The 17,821-nt window shown below is 35.5% G+C and overlaps 8 protein-coding genes across 8 annotated transcripts; 5 read left to right on the plus strand and 3 right to left on the minus strand.

The window, feature by feature from the left end:
- Positions 1-333: 333 nt before the first annotated feature.
- SJAG_06615 (hypothetical protein) lies at positions 334-873 on the plus strand (the record flags this gene model as incomplete). Its single annotated transcript, XM_011050763.1, has 1 exon — positions 334-873. One exon carries the CDS (start codon positions 334-336, stop codon positions 871-873), a length of 540 nt encoding a protein of 179 aa, XP_011049065.1.
- Positions 874-3,156: 2,283 nt separating this feature from the next.
- SJAG_04805 (hypothetical protein) lies at positions 3,157-3,543 on the minus strand. The gene has a single exon (XM_002175846.2). It carries the CDS (start codon positions 3,468-3,470, stop codon positions 3,192-3,194), a length of 279 nt encoding a protein of 92 aa, XP_002175882.1. The 5' UTR covers positions 3,471-3,543; the 3' UTR covers positions 3,157-3,191.
- A 459-nt stretch (positions 3,544-4,002) lies between these two features.
- On the plus strand, positions 4,003-4,948 carry SJAG_04804 (hypothetical protein). Its single transcript, XM_002175845.2, has one exon. The coding sequence runs from the start codon at positions 4,357-4,359 to the stop codon at positions 4,894-4,896; it is 540 nt and encodes a 179-aa protein (XP_002175881.1). The 5' UTR covers positions 4,003-4,356; the 3' UTR covers positions 4,897-4,948.
- An 889-nt stretch (positions 4,949-5,837) lies between these two features.
- On the plus strand, positions 5,838-6,377 carry SJAG_06616 (hypothetical protein; the record flags this gene model as incomplete). Its single annotated transcript, XM_011050764.1, has 1 exon — positions 5,838-6,377. One exon carries the CDS (start codon positions 5,838-5,840, stop codon positions 6,375-6,377), a length of 540 nt encoding a protein of 179 aa, XP_011049066.1.
- Positions 6,378-8,479: 2,102 nt separating this feature from the next.
- On the plus strand, positions 8,480-9,543 carry SJAG_04801 (hypothetical protein). The gene has a single exon (XM_002175844.2). The coding sequence runs from the start codon at positions 8,800-8,802 to the stop codon at positions 9,340-9,342; it is 543 nt and encodes a 180-aa protein (XP_002175880.1). The 5' UTR covers positions 8,480-8,799; the 3' UTR covers positions 9,343-9,543.
- A 940-nt stretch (positions 9,544-10,483) lies between these two features.
- Positions 10,484-11,491, minus strand: SJAG_04799 (hypothetical protein). Its single transcript, XM_002175843.2, has one exon. It carries the CDS (start codon positions 11,262-11,264, stop codon positions 10,749-10,751), a length of 516 nt encoding a protein of 171 aa, XP_002175879.1. The 5' UTR covers positions 11,265-11,491; the 3' UTR covers positions 10,484-10,748.
- A 1,355-nt stretch (positions 11,492-12,846) lies between these two features.
- On the minus strand, positions 12,847-13,464 carry SJAG_04798 (hypothetical protein; the record flags this gene model as incomplete). Its single annotated transcript, XM_002175842.1, has 2 exons — positions 12,847-12,922; positions 13,079-13,464. The coding sequence occupies 2 exons, from the start codon at positions 13,462-13,464 to the stop codon at positions 12,847-12,849; spliced, it is 462 nt and encodes a 153-aa protein (XP_002175878.1).
- Positions 13,465-14,333: 869 nt separating this feature from the next.
- Positions 14,334-15,183, plus strand: SJAG_04797 (hypothetical protein; the record flags this gene model as incomplete). Its single annotated transcript, XM_002175841.2, has 1 exon — positions 14,334-15,183. One exon carries the CDS (start codon positions 14,334-14,336, stop codon positions 15,120-15,122), a length of 789 nt encoding a protein of 262 aa, XP_002175877.1. The 3' UTR covers positions 15,123-15,183.
- Between the last annotated feature and the right edge of the window lie 2,638 nt (positions 15,184-17,821).

A 17,821-nucleotide genomic window follows, 5' to 3' on the forward strand; every position in this document is an offset into this window, starting at 1 on the left:
TAACTTTGTTCAATATCGGCGTAATAATTGGCAACCGACAATAGTCTGAATGTTGAACAACAGATAAAATAAGCGGCTGGACTTGTCAATACTAAATGAGGCATGCTTTCAATAAAAGGCATCACATGTAGCCGAATGCAAAATGCGACGTTTTGTATGTCTCGTCAGTTGTTGGAGCAATCACATGAGAGTCATGAAAAAACATTTAGCGGCTCTTCCCCTTAAATTAGTTTTGACTGGTTGTAATTGCGCTTCACGGCGGTTACCGAGAACATAAAACCTATTAAACGAATGAAATAAGAAGGGTGGTTTCGTCTCAGGTGCATAGCAAAAATGAAATATAAAACATATCCGCCAATTGCGGAGGGATTCTCAAACAACAACACAAGATTTGTATTTAAAAATACGTATGGTGATGGCCAAGTCTGTCAGCAGATGGGGCTCTATGGCTGGAATGCATCAATTACGTTTTCATCCAAATGCAGTAATGACGGAGCGTTTTCATACATTGTGTATAATCAGTCTGCTGTAAAATTCACGAGCAACCTCACAACCAATACTGGTATATCGTCCGGTTTTGGCGAATTTGTGGTTCTTAGTGGTAATGAATATGTATATTCTAAAGGTATTTATAGTCCAGCACTAAATACTTCGATAACTGAATGGACAATCAATTTACCTGGACCTACAACTTATTGTACAAACATCATGCCGCTGAGATACAATGAGTCAGAGACAGATTGTGCTATAAAAATACAATTTGATGGTGTAACACCCCCGGATTTCACTTTGCCTTCCGCCGCTTTTCGTGTGACTCCTTTACTATTACCCGTTGTTGTTTCGCTATTTGTAACAGTCCTTTCTACGTCCTAAAATAGAAGCACACATAATAACAATATTTTGCAAATACGCAAGAAAACGATAAGTTAAAATTTCAGGTATCAAATCTCTTTAAGACTAGGATTTAGGGTTTTATTTGAAAAATAGGGGAAGCAAAACCGCATCGTCACATTTATTAAGAAGAATACACAATTTTACTTACACATGAACGTGCCTCAAATAGCTCGAACAAAACATTTCCTAATAACATGGCTTGAATAATGATCATCGCAGATATAACTTCGGATTTTAAAGTGCACTTGTCACTTAGTCCGTCGTGATCAGGTCGGTATCGTCGATATCTTGTAGCGATGCCGTAAACTGATTCTTACTGTAAGTTGGCGTTACATCGTACTTGATATGAAATGATAATCCAAAAAAAATGTTTTAGTAATCTGTTAGAAAAAGGCAACGTGACTAGTAGAAATTAATTATATTCCACATTTACCTATGAATTTCCGTTTAAAAAAACCTGAACTTCATTGTGCCTGATCTTCAACTATTTCCCCGTAACAACCTTCTTTTATCAAAATTACTAACGATTAGATAGTAGATTTTATGTAAATAATAACGTAAAAAAGTATGCTAATTTAGCTAATAATGATACAATTGCCATGTTTCCTCAACAAGTGCTTTATGATATATGATACAAAAGATCACTTGTGTTATTGAGTTTATCCTCTTACAAACTATAAATGTAAACAAGCCATGACAGAAGAATCGACAATAAGATGATGTACCTCGTTTTTGCAGGTTAATCTGAAAATTTTCTAAAGTATCTCTTCCTTGTTTCGGTTGGAATGCTACTGACTAAAAGATTGCACATCTAAAAAAGCAAAGAAGTAATTCTTCTTCGTATTGCACTATTGGGAGTTGCGAGATAGAAAGATGTGATCCATAAAACTATTTTAACAGCTAAGACCTACATGTTTCAAAAAAATAAGACGTAGAGTTGTGGGACTTACCTAGCTTAACCACACTTTTAAGCTCCAAAAACCGTGTCCTTATTCCCGTTCATATGCGTTTCGCTTGTGCGAATCCTAAATTGGTGTACGATACCAGTAAAAACGAACGATAATACGAGATAACTGTTATTATAATATGGATCTTCTTTTGCCTGGCAAACAAATTGTTAATGAAGTATGCGGCGAAGGAACGTTATTTATTGATTTTTTTTTGAGTATTTCACGTAGTCTTCTTCATAGTAAACTTTAGAGAATTATGTTTAGTGAAAAAATTGACCAAACATGTCTCATTAAGAAGCTTTAACTCATTACAGCAAAAAAGAGGAACTTTATATGCTTCAATGGTAATGTCTAAAATCATAAAACGAAATTAGATCCATATTGCTAATCATGAGCAGGCCGTTACGGATACATGTAATTAATGGCAGAAAAACTATCGAATACTTGGTTACCTATATTGATATTTATAACCTGCGGCAGTTTATCAATTTAAAATTTTCGTAGTAAGTATTAAATTGTTACTCATTTGACGCAACGTTTGAGACTCAGCACTTAATGCGCTTAAAAAGTAAACTATGGTAAAAATACGAATGCAATGTTAAAACGTAGCAATTACAATCTGACTATTGGTTTTAGTGTTAAAACAAAATTACCTTATTCAGTATTTCCTCGTTGTCTGAGACCATTTCCTTACGAAGAAATGTGCTAAGTTGCACGTTAGCACGTTTGCAAATATGTAATTAGCAGGATATTCTTCATACAGTTGCTCAGTTACCTGTAGACAAGCGATCAGAGTTTTACGGGTGTCCTATCGTTATTTTCCCAAATTTATCTAGAAGGTTACGAAATATATTGAAGCCCATTATACAATTGTATTCCTTAAAATATTGCGCAAGTGAGCCTATCTCGTTATACCAGGAGTTGTTTGAGTCGCCATTTGTATTCATTAGTTACTTATTAAACTTAAAAAAGCTAAATACAATTGTGACTATGTTGCGCCCTCAATTCGACTGCAAAGACTGCTTGAAGTTAATCAATAGTACTGGATAAGCCATTTATGTAACTTTTTCATATTCTATAAAATTCACTAAATCATTGATTGTTTTAGCTTGTTGTAATTCTACCGCTGTTAAATACGGAGGAAGCTACAACAAAACTTTCATTGCTTAATATTCACGAATACGCTTCATAAAAGAAACCTCAGTATCCCCCTCCTCACCAGCGTTGAATCGTTAATATAAATCGATTGAAACAATATAAAGAATAACATCACTGGTAAAATAAACAGTGCCCAAGAGTTATAATGGCTGTAGGCAGGTTGTAGCGTTGAAACATTTCGACATCATTTTATCGCGCAGTCATTTCCCGGAGTGGATGCTCATACACCGATTCATAGGTATCATAGGGTTGATCGTATTGGAAGTACACCGTTGCCGCTCCATAATAGTCCTGACTGTGCACAAGATTCATCAAAACAGTCCAATTGGTGAGATAGACGCCAGTAGCGGGATAATTCAGATCGACAAAAATGCTATCATAAGGTGGACCAAGAATATCCAATCCAGTGTTACTAGGAGGGATATTGAATGTGTACGGAAGTAAAGAATTTGCTTTAATTGAATGCATGGAATCAACAATGAAATGCTTGTGAGCATTTTCTAAATACAATTTCAACAATAAAAGTCAATGGACAACAACATGTGTTACAGGGAGGACGTTCATAGACGATCTGTAATGGTACACAAAAATACGAGACACTTAACATTACGAATACAGAAGTCACCCCCAAATATTTTCATTTTAAGCGGTACAACATTTCCTGTTAATTGCTCGAACAGCTAAATAATACGGAAGGAGCAGTCAGTCCACATTATCACATTTGTAATGGGTAATTCATTCTTTAATGAGTTTTTTGTTAAAGTTCAATAATGATTTAATCTTAGGTTCTGTTGCTCAAATACTGAGATTTACATAAATTACTAGTAAACATTTGATATAATGTCATTGGATGGCTGCGCGTAAAGCAAATGTCAGAATGTAGCCGCTCGCTTATTCGCGCTACCGAGCACCCTAACATTGAAGTACAATGGGAACGCATAAGAAAGGGATATATTCGTTTCGCGTACTAGTATTAATTTTCACAAGAGAGACAAGTAATCATGATACGATTGATTAACTTTCGTATTTTCATTAAGTACCGACGTAATAGTTGGCAGTCAGGCAATAGTCCTTATTCTTGAACAAAAAATAAACAGCTTGAACTTGTCAATACTAAATGAGACGCTAGGACAACGAAAGAGTCAAATATAACTGAGATAATTACAACCTTGAATTTATCATCAGTTGTTACGCAATCACATGAGAGTCATGAACGATAATTTAGCGGTTCTCACCCCCTAAAAAGCGACATTTACAGGCTTTGGCCGCAGTTTCTGTAGGAGTAACGAAATAGAAAAAAAACAAAAAAGCTTGACATAAGAAAGGATGAATTCCATCTAAGTGCATAGCAAAAATGAAACATAAAACATATCCGCCAATCGCGGAGGGTTTCTCAAACAACAATACTGTTTTCGTCTTCGAGAACACCCATGGCAATGGACCAGCCTGTCAACAAGTAGGACTCTATGGCTACAATGCATCCATTACATTCACAGCCAAATGCACAAACGATGGAGCCTTTTCATATCTTGTGTACGATATGTTTGGTGTGGATTACACAAGCAATATTACAACTGACAGGGGTACATCCACCGGCTTTGGCGAATTTGTGGTTCTTAACAACAGCTATGGACGTATATATTCCAATGGAATTTACAGTCCAACGTTGAATGATTCGCTTACAAAATGGACTGTTAATTTACCCGGTGCGGGAAATTATTGCACAAATATAATGCCGTTGAGATACAAAGAAGATTATATTGACTGTGATGTTAAAATTCGATTCGACGGAGTAACGCCTCCCGAAAATACATTATCTTCTGCTTTTCGTGTTACTCCTCTGTTGCTTCCTGTAGTTGTTTCCGTGTTTTTAACTGTTTTATTTGCCTACTAAACTATGACCATGCAAGAACATTAACCTGTACATAAACAAATATTCTGATAGCCGTTGTTGTAATGGTTTGTTTCTTTTTATTTATTTATTCAATTTCAACCAACGAATCTTAGTACCTAATTTTCCATGCAATTGATACTGATTGTGCCTAATTATTTCTATGTGGCTGGAAAACCATAGTCTGTCTTAGAACTTTATTAAATTAAATACAAATGAAAATGCAGGTTCGTAAAGAAATTAACTAATTTCGATGGCCGATCACTCGTATATTAATAGCATCATTCAGTCAGAAACAATCCAACTCGTATCAATTGTGTAAGTTCTTTGATGAAGTACTCTTAATGATTCTTGATAACAAGTATATACAAACTTTTTGTATTGCGCTATAAAATTTACAATGTTTCAATTCGAACAGTGTGAATTACCTAGTCCTTACGCGCGTCTGTTATTATAGTTGGCGCCTAGCCGCTCGCGTATTCTTGGGATTCGCCACTTTATTTATTAAGCGATGAGTGCGCTAAAGCAAGTTGTACATTTTGCATCTCACTCAGTTGGGAAAAGTAGCATGTATTATTATAGATATGTTGTTATACTTATAACAGTATTTAATTTCACCTTACTTTTTAATATAGCTGAGGACGCATTGATTGCAATAATGAAAAAAGAATGGTACATTGAATTATGATTTTACTCGGTAGTCGAATGAATGCGCTTTGAAAGCGCATCATGCATTTTAAGGCAATTGAGACACGTAGCGAGTATCACCAGTTGCTAATGCTGAGCAATCACATGAGAGTCATGAACGCATATTTAGTGGGTTCCATCCCTTGAATTAGTTTTAACTGGTTGTAATTGCGCTTCACAGGGGGTTGCCGAGAACATAAAATTTGTTAAACGAATGAAATAAGAAGGATGAATTCCGTCTCAGGTACATAGCAAAAATGAAATATAAAACCTATCCGCCAATTGCAGAGGGATTCTCAAACAACAATACACGGTTCATTTTTGACAACAAGTATGGTGATGGTAAAACGTGTCAACAGATGGGACTCTATGGCTGGAATGCCTCTATCACGTTCTCGGCCACATGCACAAATGATGGTGCATTTTCATACATTGTGTTTGGCATGGATAGTGTAAAATACACGAGCAATATAACGACTGACACGGGTTTGTCGTCCGGTTTTGGCAGATATGTGGTACTTAATGGTTCTGAAAATGTTTACGCGCAGGGTGTTTACAGTTCGATGCTAAATAATTCACTCACGGAGTGGACTATTGATTTGCCGGGGGCGGGAAATTATTGCGCGACCGTTATGCCCTTAAAGTACAATGAGAACTCCCGAGACTGTTCAATTAAAATACAATACGACGGGGTAACACTTCCCGTAGCTGACAGCGATTCCGCTGCTTTTCGTGTTACTCCATTGTTACTACCTCTCGTTGTTTCGATACTTTTAACAATTTTGTATGTGCTTTAAAAATAATCAGTACAGATAACATATTGTTGTACATACACTAGAATACGACAAGTTAATATTTCAAGTATTAAGTTTTATGCACGAGACTAAATTGAGTACTTTCTTTCAACGAGTTAGGAGAATCAATAATGAATCGTCACAATAATTGAGAAAGTACCCGGCTTTTGCTAACATATGATCATGGTTCAAGTAGATCGAACAAGAGTTTTCGTAATAACATAGCATAATAATCATCGTACACATAATTTTGGATTCAAAGCATACTTGGCACACGAGTTTGTCGTAATTAGACTTTGTTCTGTATCAAACAATGCAAATAACGATTCTGCAAAATAGTAAACTGTGGAATAGCTGAAATCGAGACTATTTTTCATTTCGTTATACTAAGAGTTGTTTGATTAGTCATTTGTATACATTAGCTACTTGATGGACTTAAAAAAAAATAATTGCAATTACAGCTATGTTGCGCTCTTGATTCGGCTGCAAGGACTACTTGGAGATAGTTAATAGTACTGGACAAACTATTCAATGTAACCTTTTATTATTCAATATACTAAATCATTGATTATTTTAGCCGTTGTAAATCTGCCACTGGTAAATAAGGGGAAGCATAACAAGAATTTTCATCGGTCAATATTCCCGAATACGCTTTACAAAATAAAGTCCCAGTATTCCCCTCCTCAGCATTGAATTGTCGACAGAAATTGATTGAGACTAACATACTTTGTATTTTGAGATATAAATTTCTATATACCAGTACAGCTTCAATGTTTACTAGGCACCTTCAACTACCACTGAAAACAGTTGAAATCGTACGTCATACGCAGCACTTTTCATTTTAATTATATAAAAGAAAAACTCATTACCATTAAAATGAGAAATAATTTAAAACGAACCATTGCTTCATCCCATAAGTGTCGTCAAAGCATAACACCAATCAACGAAATCTCCTCAAACAAGTGAATCGAGTTATTAGTCGGCGTCTTAGTCACTAGCAAACACTTTTGAAATTCCTAATCAATTCTGATACCACTTACCAGTAGTTAAGATCACAAGCCTAATGATTGGTACAATGTATTGAGGCTTGTTGAGCGTCTCTTCTATAATGCTGAAGCATCAGAAAACTTCACGTCGTTTGCGTCAGTAAGATGAACTGTAATGTAGCATCCTATGCCAAATTTACAACTTGACTGGTTAAAAAACATCAATTGCTAACTATGAATTGTTGATCAGGGCGTGATGGCTCCAATGCAACGACAATCGTCTCGCTTTGAGATAATGGTATTATCAGCAATTGAAATATCATAAGGAATAACATCAGTAGGAAGTGAATATCGGCCTAGCGTTATAACAGCAGTACATTGGTGTCATTTTTTCGCGCAATCATTTCCTGGAGTGAATGCTATACATTAAGAATATACACCGATTCATAGGTATCATAAGATGTTCCTATAAAATTCAACCCAGTATTATTAGGGGGAATACTGAAAGTTTACGGAAGTGAAGAACTTGCTTTGATTAAATGCGTGGAAGCGATGCTTAAAAGCATCGTTAAATAAAATGCATGCGAGCATTTTTTTGACTTTAATATCAACGATAAAAACTTAATGGACAACAATATGTCACACAGGGCACTTATAGATGAGCTGTAATAATATATAAAAATACGAAGCATTTGAGAAAACGAATACAGGAGTCACCCCAAATATTTTCATCTTGAGTGGTGCAACATTTCCTGCAAATTGCCTAAGTAACTAATTATTATGGAAGCTGCAGTCAGTCCATCATCACATTTTAATGGGTAATTTATTCCCCAATGAGGTTTTGTTAAAATTTGTGATTAAATTTTGAGTCTTGCTGCTCAAATAACGGGAATCGGAAAGATTACTTGTAGCGATGTGACACACTTATCATTGGATGGCGGCACATAAAAGGATGCAATATGTCAGAATGTAGCCGCTCGCTTATTCGCGATTCGAGTACTCAAAAACTGGAATGCGAAGATAACGTTTATGCGAGGATATTCGTTTCGCATAACAACGTCATCCTAACATAAAAGACAAACACATATGACGCGACTAATTTATTTTGTATATTTATAGATTTTTTGGCGCAATAATTGGTACCGAAGCAGTAGTCCAAACCATTAAACAGCGAAATAAATAAAATAACTGGATTTATCGATACTTAATGAAGCGTAAAAGCAACGAAAACGTCGCATGCGATCGAGAAATTATAAATATGAACAAGTACACAGTTGTCAGGCAATCACATGAGAGTCATGAACGATAATTTAGCGGTTCTCACCCCCCTAAAAAGCGACATTTACAGGCTTTGGCCGCAGTTTCTGTAGGAGTAACGAAATAAAAAAAAAACAAAATGGTCAAATAAAAAGAATGGTTTCGTCCCATGTACAGTAAAAATGAAATATAAAACATATCCGCCAATTGCGGAGGGATTTTCAAATAACAATACTGTATTCGTCTTTGACAACTCTCGTGGAAATGGACAAACTTGTCAGCAAGTAGGCCTCTATGGTTACAATGCATCCATTACATTCACAGCCAAATGCACAAACGATGGGGCTTTTTCATACCTTATTTACGACATGTTTGGTGTGGATTACACAAGCAATATTACCTCAGATACAGGTATATCGTCCGGCTTCGGCGAATATGTGGTTCTCAACAGCAGCTACGGGCGCATTTACTCCAAAGGCATTTACAGTACAACATTGAATAATTCGCTTACAGAATGGACTGTTAACTTACCCGGTGCGGGAAATTATTGCACAAATCTAATGCCGTTGAGATACGAGGAATCATTTAAGGACTGTGCAGTCAAAATCCGTTATGATGGCGTAACTCCTCCTGCAAATACTTTTTCTTCCACTGCTTTTCGTGTTACTCCTCTGTTACTACCCGTCGTTATCTCAATTTTTTTGACTTTCGTATTTGCTTACTAGTATATTTTCGTAAGTGTTGATAAATGCAAGAGCAACAATGTAATATGAACTAATGAATATCTTCAATCAAATTCTTGTTGAACTGAGACACATGCTCCGAAAAGTTGTTTCTGTAACTCAAGATTTGCGGTAACAAGCTCAAAATTAGCTTTTTGAGGGAACCGTGTTCGCAGCAATATCTTTAATACTAATAACCACGGAATCAGTGAATGTAAGTTTTAAATAAATACGGATACATGTTACAGCTTGGCGGCATCTGTAATTCGTTATGTAATCGTCTTTTACTGTGTCAGAAAGAGTAAATTTAACACCAATGTCAGATTTTTTATCTCAATAGAAAAATCTGCGGTTGAGTAGTATTAATCAGCAGTTTCTCATGTAAATCGATACCAGCGAGAGTTGCTTCTCGCTAAATATCTTAATATTAAATTCGTAATACTGTGAAATACCTAACCAAATGCATTAGTTTGTCAATGGCAGTGAACAGGGAAGAAGTAACACAGCAGTGAAGTAAATTTTGTAGCTTTTGTCAGCGTAAAGGAAAATTGTACGCCGATTATCAGTCCATAACAGTGTTTCACTACATTCATGAAGGATGGATTGTATACGTTTACGAGTGTGGTCAGTAATATATTTAAGTTTCCAATATTTCAAAATAGCGAGTCGATACAGTTGATCCATACTTGGAAAAGCTAAGGCTTGGGATCCGTAACTCTCAAAAGAATGGCTAGATTATTAAAGAGTCAACGTAAGTACCATGAGTTGACCGAGTGATTGTTTTGGCAAGTAGTGAATTAACAATCAGCTATGATAGCGACATCGAGATTAATGTCTTTTATTGAGGCTTGCTCTCAAAAATGTTTAGAAAAGAGATAGATAAAGAAAGTGCTATAAAATACCTAAAAAAAACCCGGTCGAACGTTCACTTAGAATAATTGAAATTTTAATCCTCATTTTTTTGAAATATGGTATAATATTTAAAGTTGAAGCCTAAAGATTTAACTAGTGATGCTAGTAAGCAAATCAAAGAAAAAAAGTGCATCGATATATAATAACGATAACACAAAACTGTGAAACATCACTATCCCGCCGGCACACTTAAACTCTATTAAATGATGATTACAGCTGGGTCATCTCAGACTTTAATTCCTTCTGGCCCCTATCGATCTTTAATATGTGCAACTTTGTCTGTCTTATCATTTATGATGCATAGTGGCAAAAAAAAAAAAAAAAAAAAAAAAAAAAAGGAAATGCAGAGGTTCCATTTGCTGTCTTTTCAGCAACATTAGAATCTTTCTTTCGACTGTTGGACACCACTTCAACTCCATCTTTCTTAATTATTAACTTATCTGAACTTAAAACCAACTGAACAAATGAAGAAGTTTTGTTCACTAGCACGTTATTGACTAGTGTTTCTGTTTCTGAACACAAAGAGAGTTGTCAAAATTCTTGTAATAGTCTTCCAGGTCTGGATTGGTGGTCATTTTGAAGAGCTCAGCGGTGCCATGCAAGTTTTTCGTAGTTAGGTAATTGCATACCTCAGACGCTAACATAGAAGTTTGATCTAGCTTTAGCAGGTATGTATTACCATCCTGATTTATTATGTTGTATAAATATAACATATCACCGATTGCTCTATGTTTTTTGGCAACGTCAAACATCTGAGAAACTGTGTTCAGTTTTTCATAATTATCAGTAGTGATCATGCTTATGCCTTTAAAATAAGAATCTCTTCTCGCCGCATCTTGATGCTTAACAGGACTAACTTCAATAAAACCAGATCCACCACTGGGACCATCAAGTTTTCCGCTTATGAATGCTCCAAGAAGATCATCGTAAGAAAGACGGCCCTCATTTGCAGCAGTTACAAATCCAAAAATGTTCAGAAACAAGAAAAATGCTGACAATGAAAACAGTTTCATCGTACGTGAGAAGTAGTGTGAGAAAAGCAACGTACTGCTTTTCTTTTTAAACCTAGTACAGCGTTTCTGATCTTCATACTCCCTTTTTTATCCCTAGAACACGAAGACACATTAGAATTAGCGAAACTAATAAGTTTGCATCTACAAGATGAGTCGTCTTACAAAATGATGTTGTGTAAACTAAATGTTGTCCATTTTTGCTCTCATGTTTCTTCAGCCACGATGCATATAAATATCACATATTGAAAAAAAACAAAAAAAATATATATACAGTTCCTAATTTACCTTAAGTTGTCATTCAGCAACTTGGGGAGTCACTAGCTTTGGCTTGAAAATATAAGCACCATGTGGTTTCTGACTACACGATGCAAAATGTTCTTGATTCGACATATACAAGGAAATGAAACGACACAAAAATTTAATTAAAACATAGTCTGTCATATAGTAAAGAATAAAAAAAACAAACAATGTGCCCCTCACTTTTGTATGATACAGGATGAATTTGTTAAAAAGCCGAATATTTCTCGGGCTTAACCTCGTACTTTCGTTTCAATATGAAAAGTATGACAACAAGTACTTTATTCAACTCAAACACCCCTTCCTATGTTTATGACCAACGAAAGTCCACCGATGGTTTGAGCAGCTCTTAAGTAGTAAGTCTTAAATCTAAAACCATTCTATGAGATAACAGCATAGTGTGTATCTGTTCATGACAAGAGTTATGCATGTTCGCCCGTAAAATTCTCTAGAATTAAAATCTATTCATTGTAAAAGCCCACGTTTTATGATAAACTTTACATTGATTATGGGAAATATTTTCATTTTCAATACTAAGATAACACCGAACATTCAATCATTCATGTAAACAAATGCTATTACTAAAACACTAATAAACAAACTTAATAAATAGAATTTAGAATCAGGTATCACTAAAACTACTGTTCACTATCTAAACTGTCTTATTTTGCATCGTCTATCCTATGTACGTTCTTATTAAACACAAAAAAAACATCAATTTGTCTTCAATTTATTTCAGTTGCTGCATTCCAGCCATAGAGCCCCATTTGCTGACAGACTTGGCCAATTTTCGAAGATAAACCGTGTGTTGTTTTTTCGAAAATTCTTCCCCAATTGGCGCGTATATTTTATTCTTCATCTTCGCTTCACCATTGGAGCAGAAACCATCCTTCTTAATACAATTTATTGCTAAATTCTGTTCTTATTATACTAAACAGAAATGCCGATGGAGAAAATTAAAACTCTTTTTTAAGGGGTGAAGGACGCTAAAAATGTTCATGATTCTCGTGTAGTATTGCAGCAAGCGATAATTCTCGTTAAATATTCCAAGATATTCATGACCATACGCCTTCCCTTTTAACGCGTCTATGTACTTCTAAGAGTCTCGACTTTATTAATGGAACTAGTGAGATTAACACCTTTGTTAAATCATTCAAAGCACTCGCCATCTATTAACATTTTTTAATGAAACCGAACGAAACCATATGAATGACGACGTCGTAAAAATAACACAATTTTACAGGAGGTTATAAATTCGTTCTTCGCAGGTATCTTCAAATTATTGTCACATAATTTCTGCGTTTTTGGTCGTAGTATTAGGAACACACCATGCTGCTTTCATCGTATTCTCGTTGAAGTACCTTTAGTATGCTAGAAACACAGTTAAAAGTATCGAAACAACGAGAGGTAGTAACAATGGAGTAACACGAAAAGCAGCGGAATCGCTGTCAGCTACGGGAAGTGTTACCCCGTCGTATTGTATTTTAATTGAACAGTCTCGGGAGTTCTCATTGTACTTTAAGGGCATAACGGTCGCGCAATAATTTCCCGCCCCCGGCAAATCAATAGTCCACTCCGTGAGTGAATTATTTAGCATCGAACTGTAAACACCCTGCGCGTAAACATTTTCAGAACCATTAAGTACCACATATCTGCCAAAACCGGACGACAAACCCGTGTCAGTCGTTATATTGCTCGTGTATTTTACACTATCCATGCCAAACACAATGTATGAAAATGCACCATCATTTGTGCATGTGGCCGAGAACGTGATAGAGGCATTCCAGCCATAGAGTCCCATCTGTTGACACGTTTTACCATCACCATACTTGTTGTCAAAAATGAACCGTGTATTGTTGTTTGAGAATCCCTCTGCAATTGGCGGATAGGTTTTATATTTCATTTTTGCTATGTACCTGAGACGGAATTCATCCTTCTTATTTCATTCGTTTAACAAATTTTATGTTCTCGGCAACCCCCTGTGAAGCGCAATTACAACCAGTTAAAACTAATTCAAGGGATGGAACCCACTAAATATGCGTTCATGACTCTCATGTGATTGCTCAGCATTAGCAACTGGTGATACTCGCTACGTGTCTCAATTGCCTTAAAATGCATGATGCGCTTTCAAAGCGCATTCATTCGACTACCGAGTAAAATCATAATTCAATGTACCATTCTTTTTTCATTATTGCAATCAATGCGTCCTCAGCTATATTAAAAAGTAAGGTGAAATTAAATACTGTTATAAGTATAACAACATATCTATAATAATACATGCTACTTTTCCCAACTGAGTGAGATGCAAAATGTACAACTTGCTTTAGCGCACTCATCGCTTAATAAATAAAGTGGCGAATCCCAAGAATACGCGAGCGGCTAGGCGCCAACTATAATAACAGACGCGCGTAAGGACTAGGTAATTCACACTGTTCGAATTGAAACATTGTAAATTTTATAGCGCAATACAAAAAGTTTGTATATACTTGTTATCAAGAATCATTAAGAGTACTTCATCAAAGAACTTACACAATTGATACGAGTTGGATTGTTTCTGAGGCTGATTACTGTTATTGCGTACAAAATATATAGTATTTTTAATAATTACAGAAGGGGTTAGTGCCAAAATGAAAAGACAGGAGTGTGACTTTGGTATTTGCTTTCTCACGAGCTTCGTAATTTGGATACTATTGCACCTCACCTTTAATATATTAATGTCATTACAGTAATTATCATCCAACGAGCTTTTGTTGACGACTCTAATTCGGCAGTATGTTCACAAAACTTCTATTCACGGCACTCATAACTGCCATTTCTGTGTTTCCAGTCAGGGCAAATTCTTCGCTTCCGTACACATTCAGCATTCCTCCTAGTAATACCGGGCTGGATATTCTTGGTCCACCTTATGATAGTATCTTTGTCGATCTGAATTATCCCGCTACTGGCGTCTATCTCACCAATTGGACTGTTTTGATGAAACTTGTGAACAGTCAGGACTATTATGGAGCTGCCTCGGTGTACTTCCAATACGATCAACCCTATGACACCTATGAATCGGTGTATGAGCATTCACTCAAACAGACTATTGCGGAAAAAAATGACGTCGAATTCTATCAACGCTACAACAACTTGCTCACCGCCGTTAAAACACTGGGCCGCTACCCACTTCCCAGTGATGCTATTCCTTTTATTATTCCGGTTACTGATAATACCACCATTTCGAAGAGAGATGATCGCCATTGCAGTTGGAACCATCATGCCCTGATCGACAATTGTCAGTTGGCGATCGACGGTATTGAGGAACATTCTTATACATTTGAGAAATGGAAGCATAGTCAGTTTGTAAATTCTGCATGGGGCTGTTACATAACAGTCGATCTGACTGACGCGGAAATGGTGGAATTCGCTAACGCATCAATTATCAAACGGGATGCGCAACAAACTTTAATACACTGCGCCAATCGTCAGGCTCGTGATCTTGGTTATACTGTAAGTGGTTTCAAACTTGATGAGGGCAACCATCTGAAGGTTTGTGTCAGTGACCGAGGCGCTGGCTGTTAATAAGGTTTACATAACTTACTTGATTCGCTCGTTTTTAAAATATCACTTCATTTAATTTGTACTTTAAAGAAGATCTTGAAAAAAATTGAGAGTTCTTTTGACGATTCTATTTCGTAGGTGATGGTATGCATTTGGACAGAAAAGAAAGGCAAGACACCACACACGATATATGTTATGGATCATGTTCAATATTCATTAAACGTATCTGTGAGTCAACGGGAATCTACGGTACCTTAACATTTACTTTAACTGAAAACATGATATTATAAAAGGCTCATATAGTTAAGCTAATTAACATTTGACGACAATAAATTTACGCAAGAGCTGTTGGTTTACGCAGTAGCAAGCTTTTTGTGAATTCAAGCAAAGCTTTTACTGATTGTCCAGCACTATTATAAGTTTTGAATCGCTTTAAGAAGTTTCTATATGTTTATATTGAGAGCGGAACGCGATTGCAAATATTTCAGGTGAGTTTCAAGAGCCGAACAAACAATTAATGGCTACGAAAATAGCCTCTATGCAATAACACTAGAATAATTTAAAGTTTAATATTTCACATTAATCTGGATTTTTATGCGCTCGCTTGATCCATTGGTAGAGTTCAAAAAACCCTAAGATATTCCATAAAAAACAAATGAAGGTTATCCAACTATAATCATCAAATAGCCAATGATGGTATGTTTTAGAAGGTGGCAATTAGAGGATTATAAACATTTGTCTTCAGCGTACTGTCCAATCAATACATTATAGTCATTGTCTACTAATAATCAATAACTATTGGTACTTATGATTTCTCTTACTTGTGTTAATGAAAATTTTGTTTGCGATGCAAAATAACACATTTTTAGCATTTATTAATTCTAGTTAAATTTATACAGTCTTGAAGGGCATGCATTATGTGCCTAATCATATAAGCTATATGCTGCATTGCACAGTGTCCACGAATAGCATATACGATGTTGTCTTGCCAGCACATATTTTTAAAAGAAAAATTTATATAATAACTTGTATTTCAATTTTTAAGTAACGGTAATTTAAATTAAGTCAACGAGGTTTTCTTCCAGTTACTCCAAAATAACGATGTGACATCATTATAACTTTTATTGTTATTTATCCCTTTAACAATTTATGCACTATATATAATTAATATTCCATTTGTTATACCTGGAACTTCACAGAAGCTATACTTCTGTACAAGGTTAGTGCAGTAGGTTGTTTTAAAAATACATTAAAGGGTGGTCTTCAAACATTCTATCAACTGTTTACAAGATTTGAGATTGCTATAAAAAAGTAATAAATGAAAGTTCAAAGACGTTACTCTAAGTTAAAACTGATAGCAGTATAATTATTTAGGTACTTAATACTTTCTCTATTAGCTCATGTTTGCATAATATAATTACAACATTAATTCGTTTGCCAATTGGAATTCTTAGGATAGATTTCGTGTTTTAGTAAAGCGATAAATACCGAGTACTTTACGTTCTCCTGTATGTTTTCTTAATGTTGAAGGTTATGTTTAAATTTATTGGTTGTATTAGTTTTTCTCAAATTTATCTCAAAATGTGACTTAACTAAAGAAAATGTCAAGAAAATACTAACATTTGAGATTGATAAATAAAGGAAAATGTCCATTGGTATTGCAAAAAGTAGTACGCTTTATAGACGAAAAAGGTTTTCAATTTGAATTACGTATACGGCATCGTAATATCATTCATATTTATTAAATCAATACTATCGCATAGATGAAAACGATAGTCACTGGGGAAACAGGCACGCCTTTGTCGTTTATCGTTCATGTGCTCTCTAGGTAAGGTGGACATATACTTCACAATCTACATCTATTGTAGAAAAAATCCATGAAGCAGAAACTTGCGATATGTCTCAATTTTCTGACTTACGCAGATCTTGGTCGTTTAGAGAATCACAGCCTTTTTGCATCTCACCATGGGAACACCATTCGTAACCCCCAACATGTTACGATACGATTGGAAGATATCTTTCTTTATTACTTTGCTTCTGATTTGCGCGTATATACACCAGTAGGCAAAAACAAGAGAATAATATTCTGAAACTGTTATACTTTAAACCTGCAAAAGATAAGTCCGTTCTCTTGGTTTTTAATTCATTTATAACAAAAGCCGTTGACAAACATGGATTACACGGAGACCATAATTGTTCTCACTAGTATCCAAAAGAACTTGCTGAGACAATGAGGCAAATATATTCAAAGTTTACAATACGGAAAACTTTTAAATCCACAGAAGTGTTATCACCTTTGTGAATACTAGATAATAGTCGGTATCTTTTAAACGAAAGGAACTATTACATACAAGTTTGAAAATTGAGAGGTTTTCGGGTTGCACGATCATCTCCCTAATATAACGTTCTCTGTGAACTTGGTCTAAACTTTTGTATTCTGCTAATCGTGTTGCTTTTTCTCACTAACCGTTTTGTATGTAAATCTTGCACTAGTGGAAGTTTTTAAAACGAGTGCGCTATAACGCCAAATCACGGAAAATCCAGAATATATTCATTTGTGAGTATTAGCTGAATAACAGTATGCGGCGTCAATCTCGAGATCGTTTGTAATATGGTCGGACAGGTACAAATGTCAAGCATTATAAATGCTTGAGCCACACAGAACCACTCTAATTTAAAGGACTCCAAGAAGATTAGAGCCACTATACTAACCGTATGAC

Source organism: Schizosaccharomyces japonicus, assembly GCF_000149845.2.
Source record: "Schizosaccharomyces japonicus yFS275 unplaced genomic scaffold supercont5.3, whole genome shotgun sequence".
Classification (NCBI taxonomy): Eukaryota; Fungi; Ascomycota; class Schizosaccharomycetes; order Schizosaccharomycetales; family Schizosaccharomycetaceae; genus Schizosaccharomyces; species Schizosaccharomyces japonicus.